Source organism: Serinus canaria, chromosome 20 (assembly GCF_022539315.1).
Source record: "Serinus canaria isolate serCan28SL12 chromosome 20, serCan2020, whole genome shotgun sequence".
NCBI lineage: Eukaryota > Metazoa > Chordata > Aves > Passeriformes > Fringillidae > Serinus > Serinus canaria.
The window spans coordinates 1,631,542-1,656,570 of record NC_066333.1 but is presented as its reverse complement, the minus strand read 5'-3'; the positions used below and the strand labels follow the sequence as shown (position 1 = coordinate 1,656,570).

At 46.8% G+C, this 25,029-nt stretch overlaps 1 protein-coding gene across 1 annotated transcript; it reads right to left on the bottom strand.

Moving 5' to 3' along the window:
* FAM83C (family with sequence similarity 83 member C) lies at nucleotides 1–23,076 on the bottom strand. Its single transcript, XM_009098767.4, has 4 exons — nucleotides 22,203–23,076; nucleotides 15,147–15,314; nucleotides 10,765–10,889; nucleotides 1–1,358 (listed from the first exon to the last, which is right to left on the bottom strand). Exons 1-4 carry the CDS (start codon nucleotides 22,755–22,757, stop codon nucleotides 428–430), a joined length of 1,779 nt encoding a protein of 592 aa, XP_009097015.2. The 5' UTR covers nucleotides 22,758–23,076; the 3' UTR covers nucleotides 1–427.
* Between the last annotated feature and the right edge of the window lie 1,953 nt (nucleotides 23,077–25,029).

Below are 25,029 nucleotides of genomic sequence, written 5' to 3'. Positions count from 1 at the left end.
TTTTTCCAGCAGAACAACTCCTTTATTTTTCACATTCCCCTGCTTTTGGCCATTTCATTTTCACCATATGGGTACAGGGAGAGGAATTGCTCAGCATGGAGAGAACCAGGGCTCACCCTGAAGACCTCAGTGGCCAGTTTCCAGGTGTAGCAATGGCTTTGCTGTAAGTTTGAGGGGAAATGGTTCTTTCTGAAATGGGTAAAAAGAATGTGGATTAGATTTATATGCTTTTCTCCCTCCTGCCACAATCATGAAATTGAGAATTTGAGCTGCAGTTGCTAATCTTGTCTGAATCAGTCATCTACATAGATTAGACACCTTTTAACAGGAACAAGACTAATGTTTTGATTCCAAGCCCCAGGCATGATGATTGGTGGGGAAAAGCAACCCCTGGAAAATCGGAGCAGAGGCCAGCTGGAGGCCCAGGTCAGAGTTCGAACCGACTGTGTATGTGTTTGGATTTTAGTTTGTTGTACTTGGTGATCAGGTCCAGCTTGCTGTGCCCCAGAGTCATTCTCTTCTCCGCCCCGTACGCGCTGTTCTTTTCCAGCAGCACATCCTCTGGGAACTTGTCATAGCAAGGCACTACGGACTTTTTATCCCGTTTGAGGTGGTTGTATGGGGAGAAAAGGTCAAAATGGCCATGTCCAGGGCTCTGTCTCTTTTCTACCCCATAAAACACATTCTCATTTTCAGCTGGCAGCTCCCCAGCAGTGGCCACAAGTGCTCTCTGCTTCAGGGTGGTCCCATTGCTGCCGGTGCCCTCCGACAGGGACTGCAGCGGCTGCCCCGCTCTTGGTGGGGAGCAGTGGCTGCTGTTGGCCTTAGTGTCCCCCTGGTTACCAGGTTTATTGGAGGAAGGCTCCGGCTGCAGGAATGTCCTTGCTGTTATGAGGTTTGATTTGGGATACAAGGCTGGGGTGTGTTTATTTGGAGGACTGTTCACTGAGTCTGGTGGTTCTTCTTGCTGTTTAGGGCAAGTGGGCTTCAGGATTGTGTCCTCCTTCCCCTTCTTATTGCCAGAATCAGAGCTGGAATCTTGCTTTTCCTGGTGTGCACTGCAGCTGGAGTTTTTCATAAAGGGAGACACTTTTATGCTCCTGATGCTCACATTGGAAAGGCTGCTGGAGGGGCTCAGGGTCTCAGTGTCATTCCCCTGAGTGGGTTTTAGAAGACAGTTGTCAGCTTTTGAGGTATTCCAAGAAGAGAGACACGTCCCGGGATCTGGCACACAGAAGCTGGTCACTGCTCTGGACTCTGCGTACAAGTACCGGAATTCCTTTTCAAACTCTGCAACAATTTGCCCGCGGAAGTGGGTCATCAGGCCAGTGTGGACTTGGCTGCAAAGCCAGGTGAAACTGCAGGAAAAGAAACAAAACACAAGTTAACTTCAGTTCACAGAGTGCCAAAATGCCTAGCATGGATTTTCACATTCCAGTGATGGATTCCTACCTGATTTGTGTTGTTACATCTTTCTCTAAGTAGGCAGGTGTGAGATTGCTCATGGAGATGAATGTGCTCATCAATAACTACAAAAGAACAACCCTAAAGTGGTTGTTTGATATCTGCTCGGGGTCCCCTGCTCTTCCCTTGCCTTGGCAGGAGCTGTGTTCTCATGTCCTGACATCCATGATGAGCTTGTAGGAGCTGCTTGGGCAGGCAGGAAATGAGGAACTGCCTTGAGGAGTGGAGGTCTCCAGAGACCACAGGAATACCTTAGGACAGGAAGGATGATGATGTTTGCTATAAGTATTGCTGTGGGATTCCCAAATGCAACAGAAGTTAATTCTTGGCTCCACAAGTCCAGTCCCTGCCCTCACGGTTAAGTGTTTTGGGATCTTTTCTGGGAGCTCGTCATATTCTACCCTAAAATCAAACTGGTTTTTCCCTAGCTGGGGAAAAACTTCCATTAATTGCAACTCTGCAAATATTCTTTATCTGTTTAACCCTACCTCTTGTTTGTGCCCAAACTGTAACCTAATTAGCTCTTCCCCAATATAGCTACAGATTGTAACCACATTCTCCTCATCTTCCTCTTCCTGATTAAGCAGGGAGGTTCCTCTCCAGAGTGGGATCCCCAGGCTCCTGGTCATCCAAGTCATAGCTGATTTTTTATTCTTGCTGTAGTCAAACCAGACCAGCACACTAAATGTGTCAAATAAACCAGAATTTTCAGAGGTGGCAGTCCAGCTGAGGGCTGCATTATCGGCTGCTAAAGCAAGACACTGATTCTGAGGAGCAGGGTAAAATGACAGGAGCTCCAGGAGAGCAATTGTCATGAGAGATTACATTCTCAAATAAATGTCATTTCAGGACAAGATACTGGCACTGTGTTTTGGGACCTTGTCAATGTTTAGCTCACAAGAAAGCTGTTTGGGAATTTCTAGAAGGAAACACAGCTCCTGGCTGGTCCCTGAGCACTCTGCTGTTGTTTTAAGTGAGGCTGGTGTTTGGTATGTTTGCACTCAGCAATCACACCGCAAAAAGGAAACATAATATGGAAAAAATACTCTGCTGCTTCCTATCAAACCAGGTAAATTAGGTAAGAATATGAAAGTAGTAAAAGAATGAAAAGATCTTTGTGGGTGGTATGAAGAGTACTCAGAAATACCATCCTGGAGGCTCAAAGCAAATGCATTCCTTCACAGAGATATTAGGGTGAAAAAAGCAAACCAGAAACTACCTGGAATTGCTAAATGACAGAGGAGAAGCTCCTAAGCCCAGAGAGACCATCTTTGAAAAAGGTTGGGTCACATATTGCAAAAGGGGAAAGAAGAAATATTCAGCTCCTTTTGAGGCACATGGTCCACGTGCAACAGGAGTGTTCAGATAATTCCTCTGCATCCCTTTATTGTACAGGAGCTTGGGCTGCCCTGAGCCCCCTTTGCACAGAACACAAGAGAGGATCAGTCTCCTGTTGAGATCTCTGTAGAAGAGATTAGAAAACATCAACAGAGCAGATATCAGCACATGGGCAGGAGCAGGGATCATCAACATAAGAGCACCCAGGGAATGCCAGGACGACATAGTGCCTAACCAGGCTGTGCTATCTCCCACTTGAAAGGGCTCTGGCTATCAGGAGAGTGGCAGGCTGTTAATGTGATATAAGGTTTTTAATGTTCTAAACAATTAAGTCTCACAAATTAGATAGACATAAGTTGTGTAGATACACAAATTAGTAGAGACTCTTCTAAAGAATACAATTAATGGCCATAAAGGAAATATGAGATAATAAGAAAGGCAGCTTTGGCAAAGGAATGTTATCTCTCAGAAAGCCCCGAGAGTTCTTTGAAGAAACCCAGGAGTCCAGACAGGGGAGATTTCATGGTTCAACACTGTCAAAGGCGTCTGTCCCAGGGCACTTCCTGGCTCCACTGATGCCTCTTGCCCCAGTTTGGACATTCCTGTGTCCCAGTTTCTCATGCCGACCCAATGGGGTCCTGCTCACTCTGTGTCATGACAGGATGTGGAAGAAATCATCCAAGTCCCCTGGTGGTACAGCCCTCCTTGCCACAGCACAGGATGGTTTCCAGGATGGGCCAATGTGGTCTTGCCAGCCGTGGCTATTCCCATCACTACAAACTGATAAAGATCTTTTCTCCCCTGACTGGCATAGCTAGGGAATGATTTCTGCTACAAAAATGAGGCACTGGATGAAGTTCAGAAGTTAAAAATCTAATACAGACAGGAAGAGGTACTGCTTTGCACAACACAACACCCATGTTGGCTTTGGAGCTCCTCCTGCTGCAGGCGACCCTGGATGCTAAAAGATCATAGCAGATTTAAGAGCGGTAGGATTTTCCTGACATTATTTTTTCCCTATAACAAACTGCTGCTCACAGCCGTTCTAGATCACCCTGGGACACAAAGGACTCTGGGAGTGGATGGCTGTAGGATAGGATCCCCTCCCTGCCCTGCTTTCCGACTCTCCGGTAGGGTGCAGCTCAGGCCGTGGCCGGGAGATGGAGGTGCAGCATCACCGCCGGGCGCTGGGGGACAGCGGCCGCTCCTCGCAGCAGCCCCTGCCCCGGGGCTCTGGCGTGCGCCGGGCAGGAGCGGCAAGGGCACCGGCGGTATTCCACAAGTCTCCGTCTCAGCAGCATTTTCGACACCCGGATTAGTTCCCTGCGTGCCCCCCTGTACAGCCCTGCTCAGCTTTGGGGTCACGTTGGGCTTTGCCTTTCCTCAGCTGTTTGAACAGGTGGCTCCACATCTCCACACTCAGCCTCTCTGCTTCAGCTCTTTCCAACAGACAGGATACCAATGTGCAGCAGAAGATTTTTTGCTTCTTTCAGTAGTTTCTCAAACTCATTTTTATTGCTCTTCTGTTACTTGAGCTGTCACAAAACCATTCTTTTCTTTTCATATGCCAACACAAACTTGTGTTTTGTTTTTGCTCGTGGTTAAATGCATGCACCACATAAAGCTCATTACTAGACCTTTCCTTTCAAGTGACATTTTCTTTGATAAGGTAAAAACAACCTGCCTTTATTGCAGCAACCTCTTTTAGCTTGCTCCCAACACACTTGATATGATTTCCATTCCTTGATTTTCATCTTCATTTTGATCCAAACCAGTGCGATGTATTCAACTAATTTGGGCACCCATGTCTGTTATCGCTTATTTCTTATTCATCCTTCCAGCAGCAGACCTTGTCTCTTTCTCCTGGATTCACTTTTTATTTACACACCTGAGGGCTTGCTCTTCCCTGCTTCAGTGTGCCCAGCAAGGCTGTACATCACTCACCTCCTGGCAGTGTCACTGCATTGCTGCTTGTGTGACCTGGGGTTCCCTTGCTGATGCACTGTGCTTCCCACTCCTTGCAAACTCCCTTCCTGCTTAATTACAATTTCTTTCTTGAGGTGAGTCCTCATCAAACTAGATCTGGAAATCTCTCTTCAAAGCTCTTTCCTCTTGCTTGGGCCATGGATACCTGTGAGTACAAGCACCCTTCTTTGAAAAAAATTCCAGGCTTCCTTTAGCTTCAAACCCATGTAACTTTATCTGTCCACTGCCAAACACTTCTGTACTTCAGTTGTATTTCTCCTGAAGCCATGTGTAGAAGTTTTTGCACTCTTGTAAAGTTTTGCCTCTCATTTTTCAGTTTCAGCTGCTGTGTCAACTTCAACCCCAGATCTTGAATTTCTCCCTACAGCAAACACTGGGCTCCTTCCTCTCTGTGCCCATGGCATGACACAATGATAGCGTGACAATGTCATTTTCAGCAGAGAAATTTAATCTCCTCTAAGGCAACTCAGCCACACAACTCCCTTTCAGGCTGACAATACCAGCTCTTTTCTCTGGTTCTAGTCTCTATTTCCTGTTCAAGATCCTGTTTAGCTCTAGCCCCTATTGGCCTTGGGTTCTTCTCACCTGCTGAAACAGTAAACATCTTAAGTGTTCAAATAAACACCCTATTTCTTCTGTTACCCAGAATAAACCCAAATAGCTATATATTTAATTACATTTAAGATTTTTGATTATTGCTTTGCCTATATACCTCACTCTAGTTTTTTTTTCCTTCATTTAGAAGAAATATAATGTTAAACAGTCATTGTACACATAAGAGTTGAAGGATCTTAACTAATTTGCCTACATTTGTTTAAGATAAGAGCTGTGATCTTGGTTCCTTATTTAGAGAATGCTGCAGAAATGTGCTCAATCTGTACCAACAGGCAGCATTCTTTAATTTATCCTCATATATTTATCAGAATAAATTAAAGAATAATGGAATCACAGAATATCCTGAGTGGAAAGGGACCCACGGGGATCATGCAATCCAACCCTGGCCCTGCCCAGACCCCCCAACAGCCCCACCCTGGGCATCCCTGGCAGTGCTGTCCCAATGCTTCTGGAGCTCTGGCAGCCTCGGGGCCGTGCCCATTCCCTGGGCAGCCTGGGCAGTGCCAGCACCCTCTGGGGAAGAACCTTTCCTGATCTCCAGCCTAAATGCTCCTGACACAGCTGTGTGGTTCTTATTGTATGAATGTATAAAACCTGTGACAGCAGAGGGACAGTTACACTATTTCTGCATATTTGGATCCTTTTCTTCATTGCTCATCTCCTCATTGCAGAGCTGCCAGGCTGCAGTGACCTAGTGGACAGCAGGGTGCAGTGGATTGCTACAGACCAAAGCTGGGATGTGTAGAAGGTCACACAGTTGGGGATCATGCACTTCACTTCAAAAACAAATGCAAGAAAATGGAATCCTGATAAAAGGATAGGATGGAAATCAGTGACACCTGGGTAAGGAAATAGAGTCACTGGGGAACATCTGAACAAATAAAGCTGTGTTTAGAAAAGTTCATGGTGACTGTACTGGGAACTTTCTGAGAAGAGTGCTGGTGGTAAATAAGCCATGTTGAGGGAGTGCTGCGAGTCCAAGAAGGCAGAAAGCAGAGGGATAAAGGGAGGAGGATAAACCTGCCAGGTTGAATGGGGGCCACAGCAAGGAGAGTTGCCAAAACTGCATTTTAGACACTATAAATGACCACTTGTTGGAAAAACTAACCAGAAAGCCAACAAAAGGAGAAATAGCATTACCAGTTCAGAGAGTTTCTCTGGGAAGGCCACTCAGCAAAAAATAACCATGACCTAGCCATATCACATATTCTTTCAGGACCAAAATAATCCACAACAGTAATGCTTAACTTCAAAGAAAAATTGAGTAATTCTATTAAAAAGAAATTTAAAAGAGCAATCAAAAAGGTTAAATGCTTGAGGCAGCAAGAAGATTGTTTAAAGATGCTATGTTAGAGTCCCAGAGAAAATGTACCTATCAAAATAAAGACATTTTAAATCATCAGAAAATCTCACCATAGTTAAAAGGTGCATTAAATGAAAATATTAAAGCAAAAAGCCTTCATAAACTGGAAGTCAGAAATTTTCCAATTATAGACCAGAGAATAACCTGTCATTTAATATTGAACCTAGTAGCAGAGGAATGGAAAGTTTTAAAATGTGAACCTTTTAAAGAGCTCCTGGAAAACTACAAACCAGCCAGTCCTATTTCCATACTGAACAAACTGGTAGAAGCAAATAGAGAGTAAAAGGATTAGATGCATAAATAACTATAATCATAATGCTGAAGACTCAGCATGTTTTTGTGGAAGGAAGCCATGCCTCAAAAGCCTCTTGCAGGTCTTTGAGGGAGGCAGCAAGCACACAGATGTGCTTGATGTATCAAATTGAACATTCAAAGAGATTTTGACATGGTCCTTCAGCAAATGCAATTTTTGTTGTTGGAAAAATAGAGTGATCATGAAGTACATACAAAGGAAGGTCTTCCCAACATGCAGCAGTTGATTAAAGATACAAACACTAGCAGTGGGTTTCATTTACCCACTGGAAACCCACAAGTTTTGTGCTGGGATCAATCCTGTTCAACATGTTGAGGAAAGTACTAAAAAACTGTAGAAACTGTCCATGTCAGGCCTCATGACAAAATTATTGTGGATCAAAAGAAAACTGGATAAACTGAAGCTGCAAGAGGATTTTATGGTAAGAGAAGGAATACATGACAAAATGATGAACAATTAAATGTCAAGAAATTCAAACTCTGGATACAAGAAATGACTGAAAAGCCAAGGATACTTGGAGATACTACCTGGAGAAGAGATGGTTCACATGAGGTATTATAATGGAGGAAGACAAACCATGGATGCAGTCAAGAAAGTAAATAGGAAACACTGATTTTCTGTACCCAGGTTGTGGGAATTTGGGGACATCAAATATAATTATCTGGCAGTAGGTCTACTGTAAACACCACAGACCACTTCTTCACACAAAACATAAATGAAACTGTACAACCCATTGCCAGAGGGTATCATGGAGGCCAGACATGGTAGGAAAGAGTCCTATAGCAAACTGAACATAGAGAAGCATGTACAACATAAAACCGCAGAGTTCTGAAATCTCTTATCCTTGCACACAGCATTGCTGAACTGCAAAACCTGCTGCTGGGTAAGAACACTCTTACCCTTGTCCCTGTATCATCCTGAGACACCCCTGGTTCCACTCTGGATCTTTGGCTTTACTCAGTGACTGTTCTCATCCTCTGCATCTGGCTTTCCCATCTGCAGGGACAGTAATCTAAGTATCTCCTATACAGGTTGCACTACACCCAGAAGCAGACATCCCGATTTTCTGCTGTGAAAGTGCTTCTGACAAGTGAACAAACTCCTCAAAAAGAGACTTGAACAAATTGAACAAGAACTTGAACAAATTCCTCAAGAAGAGACTGTTTCTGTTAGTCCAGAACATCCTGTGCTTGCAGACACAGCACAGAATCAGATGTAAAACACTATTCAACTGAAATACTATCTTCCAGAATTCCAGAAGTTTCAGCTCTGCAGAGCTGTGTAGAAAGGGAGCACATGAGAGCCCCCAGTCCCTGCCCTTAACAGCACAGGGAGCAACTGACCAGAGAGCTGCACCTGCATTTTAAGCAATACCCTGACTCTGGGCCACAGGGAAATCAGATGTTCCTCCAGTTGTGCAGTTCAATCCAGCTGACACATGCTCAGCTTTAGTCATCCAAAAATGAGTGATCCTGATGAGTTATGTAATCCCTGCCCCTGCAGCCAATGGAGATGGATAGAGGGATTTAAAAGACAAGTATATGTGACATGGGTTAGCTGGGGGCTCAGCAGTGCTGAGGGAACAGTCGGACTCAAGGCTCTTAAAGGGCATTTCCACCTAACCAATTCCATGATTCTGGCATCCTGTGTTTCCAGGCAGTGATTCACTCCATTGTTTTTCAGTGTCTTAGGAGGGTAAAAATGCCACCAGACACTGCTCTCCATGTTGTTTAGAGATTTGACACAACCAGTTTCAGCCATGTACTCCCATTTTTCATTCATTTTGTTTGAGTTTGATGAGGTGAGACTCCATCATCTCCACTCTTGGAGATGAAGTCAACACCAGAGGAGAAGGTGCAGCTTGAAGCTACAGCACTGATGAGGACACTGGTAGACTGAGGGTCCAGCATGTGTTCACAGAGAGATGGAAATTGAGAGAAAGGGAGAGGGAGAGCAATGTTCAAGGAGATCTGGTGGAAAAAGAACAAAAGTGTTGCCAGGACAACAAATTCACAGAGCAGGCTGTCCTGAGGAGCTGCACTGTTTGTGAAGGATAATATAATGATCAACAGTGTGAAAATACTGTGGGAAGGATCTGCTGGTGGAAAAGTAACTAGGTAGAGTCTATTAATAAAAATATAGGACAAGAACAATGTAAACTGAGATCACAGAGGCTGCAAAATTAGGATGGGCAGCAACAGGGGGAGATTTCATCCATTCGTACCCATACACATTAATGCTTCCCTGGGATGAACCATGGTGAAAAACTTTTTGGAAGCAAGAAATGATTACATGCCAGTATTAACTAGTGTAAATTGTTTGACCCAGAAGAAAAGATGTGGTTCAGGATGTGGTCTGGAATGGGGCATAAGACTTGGTGGTTCCAGAGGCAGAAGTGGAAGAACCCGTTTGTAAGAATGATCACAACACAATTTTAACTCTTTAGTGGAGAGCAAACTAAATAAATGCAGCATGTGGAGGTTCAATTTCAAGAAAGGTAACTATGTAAAAATTCAGGAATCAGTCAAAAAGAGCTGAAAGGGAGCAGACCAAAAATCCCCAGGATGACTGGGGCTGTAGGTTGTTCACAAATGCTGTACTGGCAGTCAAGGAATCAGTGGGCTCATTTGAGGCCTGTGTGTCACAAGGGCGATGGCAAGGCCATAGCTGAGAACCTCAATGAACTTCCTGCATCCATGGCTGGTGCTGGTGACACCGAGATGTGCTTCACTCCTGTGTATCAGCACCACCAGAAAGGCCAAGGGCTGAGAGGTTTCCCCTATGATCCCACCTACAGAGAGGGCTCTCAGTGCGGTCTTAAGGCCCACACACCCCTGGAGCTGCCCTCTACCCTGGGGCATGTAGAGCGTGCTGAGAAGAACAAGATTCCTGCTAGCATGGAGAAGCATAGCCCCTTGGAAAAGGACAACAGGGCAAAGGCAAGCCCAGCTCACCAGCCTGCTGGAGTTTGGTGAGGGAGCCAATGAGCACATGAAAGCCCTCAGGCATGGAGGGTGCAGTGAAATTCCCAGGTTTGCAGGTGATCCTCAGGTCCTTCAAGTGGTTGGATACCTCACTGAAGGTGAGCAAATCCAGAAGAGTCTCACAGAACTGAGCAAGTGGACAAACATGTGGCAGATGAACTTCAGTAAAAGAAAATGTTGTGTATCCATAGGGGAAAATTATCTGTATGATGCTGAACCTGGAACAGTTCAGGAAGTTGTCTGACATCATCAGCTCAGAGTGCCATGGCAACTAAAATTTGCAGTGAGTGTTGCCCCTGCCAGCAAGGGCCACAATCACAAACCAGAGTCTGGGCATCTTTGACCCCTCTTGAACACCTTGGTGCAGCGTATCAGAGGGGCCACATGCAATTCTTGTCTCTGCACCTCAAGAAGGAGGTAGTGAGGTCACAGAGGGTGCAGAAAAACAAAATTTAAGAGGCTGAGGGATGCAGCAGCCACTGTAGGAGGAGAGACTTCTGAAAAGTTTGAGGTCTTCACTTCAGGTAAGAAAAGGGCAGGGAGGGTGGATAAGATGGAGGCTTGGAAAACTGACTGAGGTGAATGCAGGGCAGCTGTTGAAGCACCATGCAGCACCAGGAGTTACATTGTTCAGTATTTTGGTAAGGAATATTTCCTCAGTGTCACCAGTCTCTGCCACAGTAGTTGCTGTATTTTCTTACCTGTATGTACCAGCAAGAACTTGGTCACAATCAACCAGGACAAACTTCTCCAGAACCTGGCCTGCAAATTTCTTGCCTGCTTTGCTGTAGTATGTGTCTCCACTCAGGCATCTTATGCGCATGTTCTGAAACCAAAGCAGGGAGAGTTGGTAAGGGGCCATGTACTGAGCTAAACTGAGATTTTCCCTTGTGCATCACTGCTGGACTCCCTCAAGCTCATGCTCTGCTCTGAGAGGTAGAACTCAGCAAGGCATTAAGTATTTCTTGTCTCTTGCATACCAAATATTTTGTCACACTGCCTGCTTCTACAGGATAAAAAAACCAGCAAAAATTAACAAGTTGCACTTGAGTGCAAATTCTAGTTTGAAAAAAAACTTTGGAGAATCCTATGAGCCTACGGATAATTTCTGACGTATGTAAAACAATCCAATTTCTTTCAGATTATTAATGATATTTAGCACCCCACGAGCTGATGGCTCTGCATGAAGTAAATTTTGATGCATAACAACTAGCTAGTTTCTAATCAATAGAGTGTGCCGATCTGATTTTATACAATTACAGGCTTAAAACTAAAACATCACTCAATGAAAAAAGATGTAGAGAGGGGAATATCTACATTTTAAGGAATTCCTTTTATCTATAAATTTTAAAATTAGATTAACATTTTCAGCTGCTATACTCAGTTGAAGCAGACCTGATGCTCCACTGCAAATACTTCTCTGATACAACCTTGACCTGTAAAACCAGCTGCCCAGAATAAACTGGATAATATGGCTCTTGGTATCCATTGGGAGCCTCTTTCATAATGCAAGGCGTTTGCCCATAATAGAAGTTATTTGCACCTCAGGTGAGAAAGTCAGAAGAGCAGAACAGTCACTGGAAATTGTTAGTGACCTACTCTGTGTGATACAGTGCCAAACAAAACATCTGGTGTGTAAATAAACATCCCTAAGGCTACACCTCCTCGGGGCTGCCAGGTCATCCCTTCCTGCCCCCCAGGCCAGCTCCCCTGACACCTGTCACACCTCTGATACAGCAGCAGCTGTCACAAGCTGTCACTACCTGCACCTGACCGGGCAGACTCCTCTGTGGGCAGCTCATTCCTGCCGAGCACCAGCCCAGCTACAGACAAAGCCCTAGAGCAGCTGGGGGGACCGATTTGCTCCTAGCAAAGAGCTAGAGCAGAGCTGGGTGCTCAGGGAATGTGGTGCTGCCCCTCCACCACCCAGCAGATTTCTGGCCAGGCCAGGCAAGGGACAAGCACCATCAGCTGGGGATTCCCTGCAGGTGTTCCCCGCAGAGTGCGTCCCACACCCCTTCCAGCCCTCCGGAGCTGTCCCTGGGCACCCAAGTGCCCCCTTCGCCTTCCCCCCACGGGGCTCAGGGCAGTCGCCCCTCGGGGTGAGGAGCGAGGCAGGGACCCTGTGCCTTCCTCTGCTGCCAGAGTCTCCGCGGGCAGGAGCTGAGCTTCCCTCCGGGAACAGCCGCCGGGTGGGAAAGGCTCGGCTCTCACTCTGCAGAGAGGGTCTCAGCCCACCCGGGTGCACCACCGCCCTCAGGGCTGCACAGCAGCAGCAGCAGATCTGCTCCTGACCAGAGCCCATCCAGGCTCTCTCTTGCAGTGGGCAATAGCAGCTGAGGACAGCAGGGAGAGGGCAATAATTTCTGATGCTGCCCCTAATATTGCTGCGGGCCCTGTTTTCTGCTCAGGGGATTTCCTGAGCTTCTTGTGGTTTGTCTCAGTGGGAAGCCCACCATGATCTCTTCTCCGAGAGCTGGTCCAGTCTTCTCTTGAGTTCATGGAAACCTCTAGCAAGTACAGAGCTGAAGCTTCACAATTTTGACACTGTGGCTTTCACTTGTTGGCTTTTTATGTCCCAGAACATAGCCTCATCTGCCACTTATGAGAATGGAGAAACCTTTTCCCCATAATGACAGTCGTGCATTGGAACAAGTTACCCAGAGAGACTGTGTAGTCTCCTCACTTGGAGATCTGCCAGCTGAGAGAAGGAGAAGTGACCTCACAGGTGACACTGTTTTGAGTGGGAGGCTGGGCTTGATGACATCCTAAGGTCCCTGCCAACTTGCATTAACTGTGATCCTCTGAAGTGACACCACAAATTGTTGATTCAGACCAAGATAACGCTGGACACTTGGTGAGGTCTTCACCTTATCCTGTGGCCAGTCAACACAGGGATTTTTTCTTCCAGTGGTGAAGTTTTAATAACACTAGTTTTCACTGGGAGGAGCTTCCTCTTCCCACCTCCTTCCTGGGGAAATTAAAACAACTTCAGGTAAATTCCATAAATATGTCAGCACAGTATTTCTTCACTCTATCCTTTCCAAGGCTGGGTGAGTTTCTGATATCTGGTTCATTTTCATCATCATCATCATCTTCCTCTTGTCAATCCAGACCCTGAATAATCCCAACAAGATGAGAATCCTGCAGTCTTGCAGGAAAGACACCCTGGTACTACTCTTGCTCCATCCAGACAGTAGCTCCAGGTTCAGCAGACAGATGTTTGAAAACTCCAAGTTAAGGCTTCTACTGTCTCTGCTGCCAATGCTCCACACAGGATTTTCTGATGCTCAGCACTGGAATTTGCCACCAGCAGACTCACATGTTGTTTTCAGAAGTAAGATGCTGGAGGAGCAATTACCTCAAATTCCCCATTCAAGCCCAAATTGTCACCAATTATTCCAAATGGAGATTTACTGCCACATCCTGTCCCAACTTGGAGGCAGGAATAAAATATGTACCCTCATTCCACTCAGATGTGTATTCAGCCTGCAGGTACTGGACTGCACAGGTGCATCAGCGTAAGAGACTTCAGATGGAGAGGGGTTAGTGAGTCATGGAATGGGGAGGCAAGTGTTAATTACCCATTCAAGCACACAACATGACATCAGGCATAACAAAGAGACACAGACATCTCCAAGGATATAAACTCATTCTCATTTTAATTTTTAAGATGGCCACCTCTTGGACAAGAAGCAATAAAATATATTTTGTAGTAATGGAATTAATCTGAATGCACCCTGTCACTTCAGTGTCGAAGCTATTTATGGAAGCAAACATGCTCCAGCATGGAGGAGTTTTCCCCAAGAGCTGCCATCTCAAGAGTGAGGATGAAATGGGTCTGGCTTGTAAGAAGCAAGACAGGACAGAGCTTCACCAGCAGGGTGGAAGAATCACAGAATCATTTAGATTGGAAAATACGTCCAAGGTCATCAAGTCCAACCTTGTCAACTGGACCAGAGCACTGAGTGCTTCTCTAAAGAAGCCTCTGTAAATTAACCTTTGTGTAGACAGGTTAAAAATCAGGGGAAATTAAGACATCTTAATTGCATCTATTTAGAATATCCTGTAAAACATTGTTTTTCCATTGTCCCTAGCTTGTTTTTATCTAGGAATACTTTTGAGCTAACTGGAAAATTTCCAAATGTTCCCCACAAAAATGAAGGGAAAACCCATGAAACTGGTGGCTGGAGAAGAGTTAGTGCTCCAGGGAATCCTGCACACCTAGGGAAGAAGCACAGCCAGCACTGCTGGCCTTACAGGAACAACAAATGATTGATAGATGGTGGCCAGAAATGGGGATCAGCAGGATACTGGGGTGCATCTCTGAGTTTGCAAGTTCCCAAGAGAGCTTGTGGCACTGTCACATTCATTTTTACTGTTTATCTTCTCTGGGCACCACATGCTAGGCAGGAATTGGGCTTTTCACAAATCCAAATCATGGACCCACAACTGAATTGCAAAGCCTAAAAGCAGATCTTAAAGTGAGATTTTTAACCTGTGGGTTCAGCAGAAGGAAGTGATGGGGTTTGCAGCAGGACATCTGAGGGGACTCACTGCTTCCCTTGCCCTCCCAGATATTGCCCTGCAGCAGCTCTGGGCAGAATTTAAATCCCTGAGCTCAGAGGTCTGAACTATGAGCAATTTAAGTCTTGCAATTCTATGTCCTAGAGCAGGGGCTGTGTTCTTTTCCCCCCATGTCCAGATGATACAGGTTCACATAAACTAAATTTCCAGGCCTCCCCCTGCAACTCTGCACCAGCCCAGCAAAGTGTTCAGCAACTCACTGCATCTCACTGGCCCCAGTTTCACACTCCCTGCATGGAAAACTGAAATGAGGACCATAAAACATCAATATATGGGACTAGGAGGCTCCTGCATGCCTTCCTCTGTGCTTCCAGACAGATCTCAATTTCCTAGAGCAAACAGCCTTGGTTCCTTAGCCTGGGACAGGGAGAGAAGGAATAGATTCTGGGAGAGGGGATGAGTCCTAGGGACCAGGCAGGGGGAACAGAACACAGGTTACATAGTTTTTATCAATTCCAAGACCTGTTTATCATATCCAGTGTGTGACAAAACTTACTGGGAAGCTGTCCTGAGTAAGAGCCATTTTATTGCACATTTCCACAAAATGCTTCAAGTACTCCTCATCCAGGATCAGGTAAACGGGGATGTGTCGTCTGCTTGAGGCCTCCAGCAGGTCACACAGAATTTCCATATCTGTAAACAGATCCATCACAATTGCTATCACCTGGCCAAGAGAAAAGAGGTGTGGGGGGAAAGAAACACAAGAGACTGTTGAAATCTCATGCCCAAGTGAATTGTGCTTTAAACTATTTGCTACAAACTATTCAAACCTCCTGAGTTACTGAGACCCCGTAGCCGCCTAAATGGAGATGATTCTGGACCTTTGTGTTCAACAGCCCGTACACCCCTGTGGCAGCCAAAATAAAATTTTAATAACTGCGAAGACAGTTCCCACCTGGGTAACTCCTGTCTCATCTGCTATTTGCAGAAAGGAGTAGCTGAAAGGGTAACACATGCACAAAATCTAAATTTCAGTGTTGCAACAAGTATGTGTTGCCTTAAGAAAATATGCCAAGAATAAAGTATACAAACAAGATCTGAAAATGAGCAAAATCATTGTTCAATCAGCAAGAGTGACTCTACATGTCTGGCAGATTAATTCAAAAAAAAGTACAAATTTTTTTCAGGACGGACACACTGCCAGGTGAGGGAGAAGGTATCATGATAAAGTATCTGCAAAACCTCATGTCCAGATTAGATCCTAGGGTGCCTAGACAAAATCAGAGAATAATGTGTGTGGAAAGGATCCCTTCCCTTTCCCTGCTGGCAGAACTCCTGCTCATACAGCCAGGGATTCAAGTGATGGGTATGAACCTGACAGGAGGAAGAAAGAATAATGCTAAGGTTATTAAAAAAATATATATGTATCTCAATAAAGTGAAGATAAGGTCTTCAAGAAAGGGGTTTTAAATAGGAAAAGAATTTTAAAGAGAACTACTAGTTCTTTAAAGAATGAGGTTGAAAAAGACCATGGCAATCCATCCCACTGTGGAGATGGAGTGGGAGGCAGCAGACTGTCATGGCTACATGAATTCTCTAAAAACTGGAATGAATACAAACAACAGAAGGTAAGTCATGACAAATAGCTACTACAAGTGAGTTGTACCAGGACCAGACAAATCAAAGCACAGAATGACCTGCAACAAGAACAATGCATCAAGGGAAATGAGCCATATATAGATTCAGATGGGACTGGAGACCCTGTTGCTCTGTTCCTCATGGAATAAAGTTTCCAGCAGACAACACTGAGGGGGCCCTTATTTGGATGAGGAGGTGACTCTTGGGATTTATCTGTTGGCTGTCACTGTCAGGGTCAGGGGGACACCTTGGAGAAGGAAGGAACAGACAGGAGAGCACTTGCTGAGCAGGATACTTCACCTCAGCACCTGAGGGTGCAGAGCACCTGCTGACTCAGACCTTAAAGCATCAGCAGTTAATGCTGAGAACTCATGGAAGATGGGAACACACATCTTCCAGGATGGAAAAGGGTAGGGGAGGATTTACCATCAGCCAAAATACCATCAGTGAAAATACTGCCCAAGTACTCTTTACCATATCATAGTGAATAAGGTAACTGGTGCTGGTAAGTTGGGTGTATAACCCTGATTTTTGTTTCTGCACCTGCCAGACAATGCCCAAATAAAGATGACTCAAAACCCACTAAATTTGGGAGTGAAGCTCCAATAACCTATTCAGCTTCTCAGTGTTCATTCCCTGCATCACACCTGGCACAGAAAACCCAGTCAGCCCTGCTGCCATCGTGCCCCCCACGAGGAGGGAGCTTGTGTTCCACCACCTCCGCCGCCTGTGTTACATGCATGGCCACAAGTGCAACTCTCCATGGTCCAAATCACCCCATGGATCTCACCCCTGCAGGGTGAGCCTTCCTCTGCCACTGCTGCTCACCTGCTCCTCTTCAAACCAAGAGTTAAAAGCAGAGGATGGTAGTGAGGTCAGATTTTACATGTGCACTGATTCAAGTTTTAAATAGGAACAGAGGAACGCGGCATGAGGCTGATCAGGAATAGCTTCGGAAAAGAGGAGAGTAGCTCCATGTTTCACTGTCCTTGGATTTGTGCTCCAGACTGCCACACTGGCCCAGGTTGCTCACTGCCCAGTAGCTCCTCTGCTCTGTTTTCATTAATAAACTGCCTCTTTCCAGGCTCACACTCATGGCCTCAGAGCAGTCACAGGCAGAGCAGGGCCCCTGAGCTTCCCTGTGCCCTCCAGCCCTGTCTTCTGCTTGGGGAGCTGGCTGCTCTCAGCCTGTACAGGCCATGGAGAGACCTTTCCATGGAGCCACAGTGGAGAGGACAACAATGTCAGAAGGCTGATTCCTGCTCCCTTGGGGACTGAGCCCTTTTGCAGAAGGACAAAGATACCGTGGCTCTGTTTTGTCCCCAAAACCCATCTCTGTGATGGTGCCCAACAGACTGTCATTGGACCTCAACATCTTGCAGGAGGGCCCAGGCCCAGCTTACTACAGCAGGGTTTGGGTAAGAACCTCCCCAGAGGATGGTGTGATCCCAGACATCCATGTGGGACACAAGGCAGCTGTCAAGAGCTAAAAATCATTCCAGGCCAAAACCACATCTCCACCCTCTCACCCTGGCCCTGGGAGATACAGGCTCTAGAACCTGACTTCTTCTGCAGCCCTTGTCAGTGTTGTCTTCCCAGAAGCCTTACAAAGGTTTGGCAAACTTTTCCCCTCTTGAAATGTGCCCATCTCTCATGGAGAGCAGAGTCAGCCCTGGAGGAGCTCTGCAAGCACTGAGAAGCATCTTCAAGTTCCCAAATTAATGATGCTGCTAGTCTATCAGCGCAAGGTACCACTGGGACCCACAGTATAAAAGGACTTTGCCACATTTCTCCACACTGTCCTCCAGGCAAAGGCCAGCTGCAATTTAGCCAAATTTCTTTGATGGGTCACACATCCTCTGATGATGAAGCACCATAAAAAAACGATATCCCAGACCTTGTGTAAAGCCTCAGGCAAGTCCTCTCAGCCAGACTTCACCTTATGATATTCAAGATCATCTCAAGCTTAGGTTTGAGGCAGGTTTGTCTTGGGGAGGTCTGTCTGCTTGAGAAGTCAGTGTGATGGAGTTAAGGAAGACCGAAGTTCCTTTTTCCCCAGATCCCACATGCTGAGGGGCAAGGTCTGTACCCAGGGTGCACAGGAGGTCCATACCACTTGCTTTCCTCTACCAGTGCTTGGCAGCTTTGGCAGGGCTGGTTGCCACAATTCAGGCTGGTCCTTGCCCCAAACCAGCCTTGCTAGGTCCTGTGAGAGGGACGGGACTGAGCCAGCAGCAGCACAGGGCACAGAGTCACCCGTGGAAGCCGATGCCAGGCTGGATGCAGGTGGCCAGGCTGTGGCATCAGCGAGAGCCCCAGGCAGCAGGGCCAGCTTGTGTAAGCTGGGTGGAGCCCTGATAGTCACACTCAGGCTTTCCAAAGCGGGTCTTGGCTTGGTCTGGAGGTGGAGCAGGCTGCAGCTCTGCTCACACCTTCCTTCCCAGCGCTCCCGGTGTGCGGCACAGCCGGTGCTGAGCAGGAAGGACAGACCCTGTGTGTGCTGCAGTGGGCACAGAAGGGAGGCTGCGCCCTCCCTGCAGGGGGAGATGCCCAAGTGAGGCTGGTCTTTGTAACTGTGGGTATCCATAAGGGCCCTGAGATCAGCCCAGCCTTTTGGAAATCAAAGCAGGCAGCTCTTACAATAACATCAGATCATCCCTGAAGCCAAGAAATTTTGGGGGAAGACGACCCAGGAAGTTTTTTCCCCTCAAACTCCCTAAAGCAGTGGGAGTTGAGTATCCAAGTACCATCTGCAATTCAGGCTCCAAACAGCTCATGTCTCACACTTAAAGCTTTGTGGGCATTCAAGTAGTTGGGCCATACAAACCTAAACCTGTGTCAGTGCCTCCAGCCCCTCCAGCCCCAGTGGTGGGGGCTGCAAGGCTGGCTCGGGGCATCCCTGCTCCTCACCATGCTCACCATGACTTCTGAGCCCATGGCTTGGCCTTGGCAGGTCAGGATGTTAGAGACACAGCTGCCCCACAGGCTTTAAAAAAATTCACACCTTGCCACTGTAGGGTTAAACCATGACATTTCCAAACCCACTTCTGGAAACTCACAATTCAGCAATTACTGGAGTCATCACTTTAGGAATTACAGCACTTACCAGATCCCCACTGGGGTTTGCCATCTGTCTGGTGTCTAACCAGCACAGCTGGTTTTACTGGTATTTGCCAATAGCAGTGTGGTTTGGGTCATTACTGTAGCGCTGCCATTTGATCTCTTGCTTCCCTGGGCACCATCAGGGACCCTTCTCCCAGCAGGCACAGACACAAGTGCGTAGCCAGAGTCCAAGGGGCACAAGAGGGGTAAAAGAAGCAGCCTGAACAGTTCAAACCAGATTGGAGCTCATTCAGCTAGAGCAAAATTTTAACAGTATTAACAAATGAAGGCAAAGGTGTGGCTGTGCTGCATCTTCTCATGTCTGCAAAGAGAAAAGCTCAAATCTGAACATCAGTCTTCAAAGAGAGCTGGTTAAATGCAGCGAAGGTGAAAGACCAACCTCACCAGCCAAAGATACCCATGAAACAACTGCTCCTTTTGCTAATTTGTCAGCACAAATATGCTGTTGCACGAGATGTCAGCTGATGCTGTTGTGTGTGACTCTACCGGGAAGAAGCAAACAGCATTTCAAGACACACATCTCCCTGTCTGCAGGACCTGGGAAAAGCACTTGGGGATCTCAACATCTTTCCCACATCACACCAGCACTGTGTCCCCCATGGGAACACACTCTCTGAAAGAGGGATCTATGACAGCAGCTAAAAATCTAATGGCAAAAATATTGGAAACGTAGAAACAGCAGCTGCAAACAAAAAAACAGGTGGCTCTCCAAATGGTTCATACTGGCACCTGAAGCAAGGGAAGTTTTTAACTCTGGTTGCTCTTTTGTCATTAAGACATATAAGTAACATCCTTTTGGATGGTTTGTTGAGCAAAATGATCAGTAAGTACTTCAATATGTATAACTGAGATTGTGAATGAGCTGGAGTTCCATCAATCATAGAGTTAATCATGGGAAGCACTGGCCAGAGCTGCTAACCCAGAAGCCAGTAGAACACCAGTAATAATTCAGTAAGATACTTAAAAACTCATTCTCACATTTTTCACAACAGTAAAAAACACTGTGGGAAACCCCCAACTCAAACATGAAGGGCAGAAGATTGCCAGGGCTTTGTCAACCCCAGCAAAGAAAGCAAAAACTCAGAATATACTGAAAGTACAATAAAGCAGCCACTGCCCAGGCAACTTGCCCATAGCAACAGAGAAGTTCCTGTGAACTGAGGAAGCAGCAAGATGTTTTTCCAGTGGCTTAAAGGATCATTATATCACTGAAGATCCGGGACACATGCTGAGTGAGGGGAGGACACTTCTTGGTAGTCATTTACTCTGTGCATTCTACCATGACTGTGCCTTAATCCCCACTGCTGACAAGAATGGGGTCAAAATCACAGAACTTTTCAGATCATTTAAACTACCATAAATCAGCTGCCTGCAAGGACAAACAAAGCTTTTTGTCACTTATTTCCTGGACCAAAACTTCCTGTAATTGCCTCTAAGATGCAGTGGAAGTTCAGGCATTAAGCAAGGGTTGTTTACAACTGAGCAGCAGCTCATGTGGCAAAATGGTCTTTTGGGCAAAAGAAAAAAGATCCCCATTCACCTCATATCACACCCAAACTTCACTGATATGTGGCTCTTGGAGGATATGTTTTAATACTGTGCAGCAATCTGAGCTCCTGGGAATACATAAATTCATTTGCTCAGCTCTTCTGAGGGTTATAGAAGATCACACTTGAGCTGCAGAGAACCAGGTGATTCCTTATCTCCAGCTTTTACACAAGCAACAATGAATATAAGGAGTGACTGAAGTTAAATAGGAAACTACTGGAGTGATAAGAGAAACTGCCAAAAGCAGACTGGTTAAAGTGAACTTTGCTCTAAATGTTTCCTCAATATCTCAACACAAACGAAAGAAGATTGCTGTGAAACAGCTGAAAAGAACCATGAAGAGGACAAAAAGCTGAAAATGTGTCTGAGATAGTGTCTGAGCTGCTGCTTTCACAGAGAGCACAGTGGCAAAGTGAAAGAAACAACAAACAGCATAATTGAGTGAATAAATTCATGCCAGCATTGTGCTTGGTAGGCAGGCACTGTAATCATCCAGTTTTTATTATATCTGAGGGTTGTAATAACACACCAGAAACTGGGCAATGGGGCAAAAGGGGCTGATCTTACTCATCCCTGGGGAGGCACAGACATCAAACCTAGGAGACAGGATTCTAATTCAAACCACTGGCAGGGATTTTCAGTCCCACAAATTTACTCAGGCCATATGTGGTGAGGTCCTGGCCCAGGCTGCTCAGAGAAGCTGTGGCTGCTCCATCCCTGTAAATATCCAAGGCCAGGCTGGACAGGGCTTGGAGCAACCTGGGAGAGTGGAAGGTGCCCCTGCCCATGGCAGGGCATGGAATGAGATGGTCCTTAAGGTTCCTTCCAACACAAGCCATTCTGAGATTTTCTCTGTGACAGCAGCTCACCAGTGGAATTGTCTTGTCCAGCTTAAAATGGACAATTCTTCTAGCCCTGGAGAAGAGCCCTGGCCATGCAGAGGAAGGAGGGCTGGCTGGGACACACAGAGCCAGGGACACTGCAGGGCGAGGGACACACAGAGACAGGGACACTGCAGGCTCTGCCACGCACCCCACTGGGCTCTGGGACTCTTCATCCCTGCAGGGATGGACACAGAGAGCCCACAAGGGCACTGCCTGGATGATGTGAAATCCCAGGCAGAAAGAAATTACAAGGAAGGAAAGGAGCAGGAGCAGCTACAGGTCTGCTGCAGGAAAAGCAATCACATCATGCCAGACATGGAGAGAGCAGCGACAGCGTGTGGTTACAGGTGTGGGAGCAGCCACCAGCCCCGGGCACTGTGGCACAAGGCTCCCCTCGAGGGACACAGCTCTGTACGTACCGTCCGCGCCCGGCTGATCAGAGACCGGACCAAATCCTTAATGCTGTTTGCTTTGTTCCTTTGGAAAATCACAGTGGCCTGAGTCTGGCCAGACAGCGTGAGGAGAGGTGTCCCTGGCCACCCCAGCTCCAGCTCCGGAGGGAGCACATCTGACATGAGGGGGAAATAGGTGCCCGATGTCAGTTCAGAGTTGAGGGAGAACCTGTCTCCTGTGTCCGCATCACCAGGGTCAGCTTCTTTGTCTTTCATTGCACCGGGGTCTGGGAAGCTTTGGTTCCTCTGATGGCTGATGTATTCCATGTCCAAGGTGGAAAGAAATGGCAGCTCCCTCTCCTCGGCAATGGCGCTCAGGTAGCCACGCTCCCCCTGCTCGAGGAAGGCGTCGATGGCCAGCCTGGCTGTCTCACTGTGCTGGAGCACCAGCGGGGTGGGCTCCCTCCACCACGGCTTCTTCAGCTGCTCCAGGCGGCTCTTCAGTGGCCCAGACACCCCTTGCTGGCTCCCATAGCTGCGGTGGAGCTGGGGCCTCACCTCGACTGCCATGTAGTTGAACATGACTGGAGCTGCTGATGCCGAGAGGTGTCTCTCCTGCTGGATTAGTCCTGTGTCCGTCTTCACGTCTTTTCTGCCCCTCCTGCACTCCTCAGCTCCTCCCAACAGGTTCCTCCAGGACTCAGCATAAGCTCAACTCCTTAATCACCAGGTACAGCCTCCCACTCCAGGGGAGGAGCCGCCTTTCCCAGCTCCCTCACCCGGCTTCCCCGGACACGCACCCGACACTCGGTGCCCAGAGTGTCCCTTTTGCAAGAGGAAGAATATCAGCTCTTCAAGCTGCTCCTTCCTTTTCCTTGTAACTGATTAATGTGCTGTTCTCCCCTTCCCTTCCCATTCCTAGAGAGGTCCCCACCCTTGGCCTAGCAGGCTCTAACCTGTTTTGTCCCTCACTTGTGCTTGCAGTGGAAATGCAGATGCTGGAACTTGTTCCTGCTTGAAATTTGTTCCAAATCAAACACGCTGCTTAGTGTCAGTTATAATGAAACACAAATATCCCAAGTGGGTAATCAGACTCAGCAGAGAAACTTACTCATCCCTGAGCCACGGATAATGCTCCTCCTTAGCATTTCTTGGGAGCTTGACTCTGCTACCCCAGAACAGTCTATTTCTTGACACACAGAGTCATGGTGTTTGTAGGAATCACAGCAGGAATCTTGGTCATTAGATACTGCAGGCGAGAAAAGTAATATTTCACATGCTCATTTAGGATCTCCCAGGAAATCCTTCAAGGACGTTCAGCCTTAGGAGTCTGGTGCTGTGTGAATGGTGATACTGCCCAAATGCTGCTTATTGGGGATTAGTTAATTCCAGCTTCCCAAAAGCATCATGGAGTTATTTTTGGAGGAACAGTACAGGCAGACATTGCTATGTGAATTCAGGCACTATGTGGGAACACCAGGAGAACACAACCTGTGAAGGGCTGCAGAGAAGCAGAGATCAGCTCACCTTGGAGCTACTGAACACACACCAGAGAATGAAAAACTGGCTGGAGTGTTGATGTAATCAATTAAACTTTTATCTACAAAATCTCCTGGGATTAAATTAAGTAAAGTAAAAGCTAAATGTGTGCCCTGGAATAATCAAGGGGCAATGGTCAGTGGTGTAGGGGCGGCCATGCCCGAGTGTGAACCAGCACATCCAGACACCAGGCTCTAAGACAGCTGGGATGAATCATGTCCCCAAGGGACTGTCACTCTCCGTGGACAACATCTGAGTGGGATGATTAGTTTGGATTAGCTGTCTGGGCTCTGGGTGCCTGAAGTCAGGATGAAGCCCCAGCAGGACTGCAAATGGCAAGAACATTGCATTGATTGAATCAGAAAACAGAAGTTGGCTGCCACTTGGCTGTGATGCATTGAGCAAGGGCAAAGTAGGGATGGGACAAAACTGTAACAAAGCTGCTGGCACAGAAGTGTGACAGGTGAAAGTAAATGTTAGAACAGCTTAAAGAATAGCTTAAAATGTGAACAGCCAACCCAGTGTAAGGAAGTTTGGGGGAGTAACAAAGGGAAGGAGCTGTAACATGGTGGTGTTTTTCTGGAGCTGCTTTGCCAGGGTCATAACAAAAAAGAAGTGTACCATCACCCTTCTTGTTGCCTTCCTAAAGAGCTGAAAAGAGTGTGAGTTTTAAAAGAAGTAATCCAATGCATATTTTCTGCTGCTGATTTTGTAAAGGGGATTTGTAAAGGGATTTGCACTGCTTGGTAATGATCTACTCTCCCTCCAGTAATTTCTCATGGTCCTCAGCACATGAAAGCACACATGATGTAAACATCTCCATCTTGTCAGGCTGGGCTCATTCAGGGTTGGTGGGGAGAGGCAGAGACTTCCAGGAGTCAGTTACCTCACCCTGCAGCAGACACCTGGAACAGGTTGGATGAAATGTGCCTGGGAAGCTCTTATCTGCCCCCACTGACAGCAGGAGCTCGGGCTGCCCAACTCAGTGACAGAGGTTTGCCACTCAGACATCTAAAATTAGATGAGAGGAGTCCTGTCCCTGCTGTCTGGCAAAAGGGCTCTAATTGGCACTCCAGAGGCTGATTGGCCAACACAGGATGTGGGAATCTCATCAGCCTATTTTTGCCAGCTAAAAGCTGGGATCTTATCTGTAAGTCTTGTCTACACACCTTCTGCAATCCACAGAGAAAGACAAGGGGAAAATTCCCTCTGGCTGAACGCACTCCCCAAGTGCCACTTCCAAGTCAATGTCCCTGGGCAGCTCTGCTCTGGCTGATAACTGAGCTCAGCCAAACATTAGGCAATACTTCGTTCT

What these genes read in the sequence shown, in the direction of transcription:
- FAM83C (XM_009098767.4), bottom strand. Translation starts at nt 22,757, where the DNA reads ATGTTCAACTACATGGCAGTCGAGGTGAGGCCCCAGCTCCACCGCAGC. An exon ending in TGATCAGCCGGGCGCGGACG is followed by an intron (nt 15,315 to 22,202) that starts GTACGTACAGAG and finishes TCTCTTGGCCAG; the next exon opens with GTGATAGCAATTGTGATGGA. An exon ending in TTACTCAGGACAGCTTCCCA is followed by an intron (nt 10,890 to 15,146) that starts GTAAGTTTTGTC and finishes CTTTGGTTTCAG; the next exon opens with AACATGCGCATAAGATGCCT.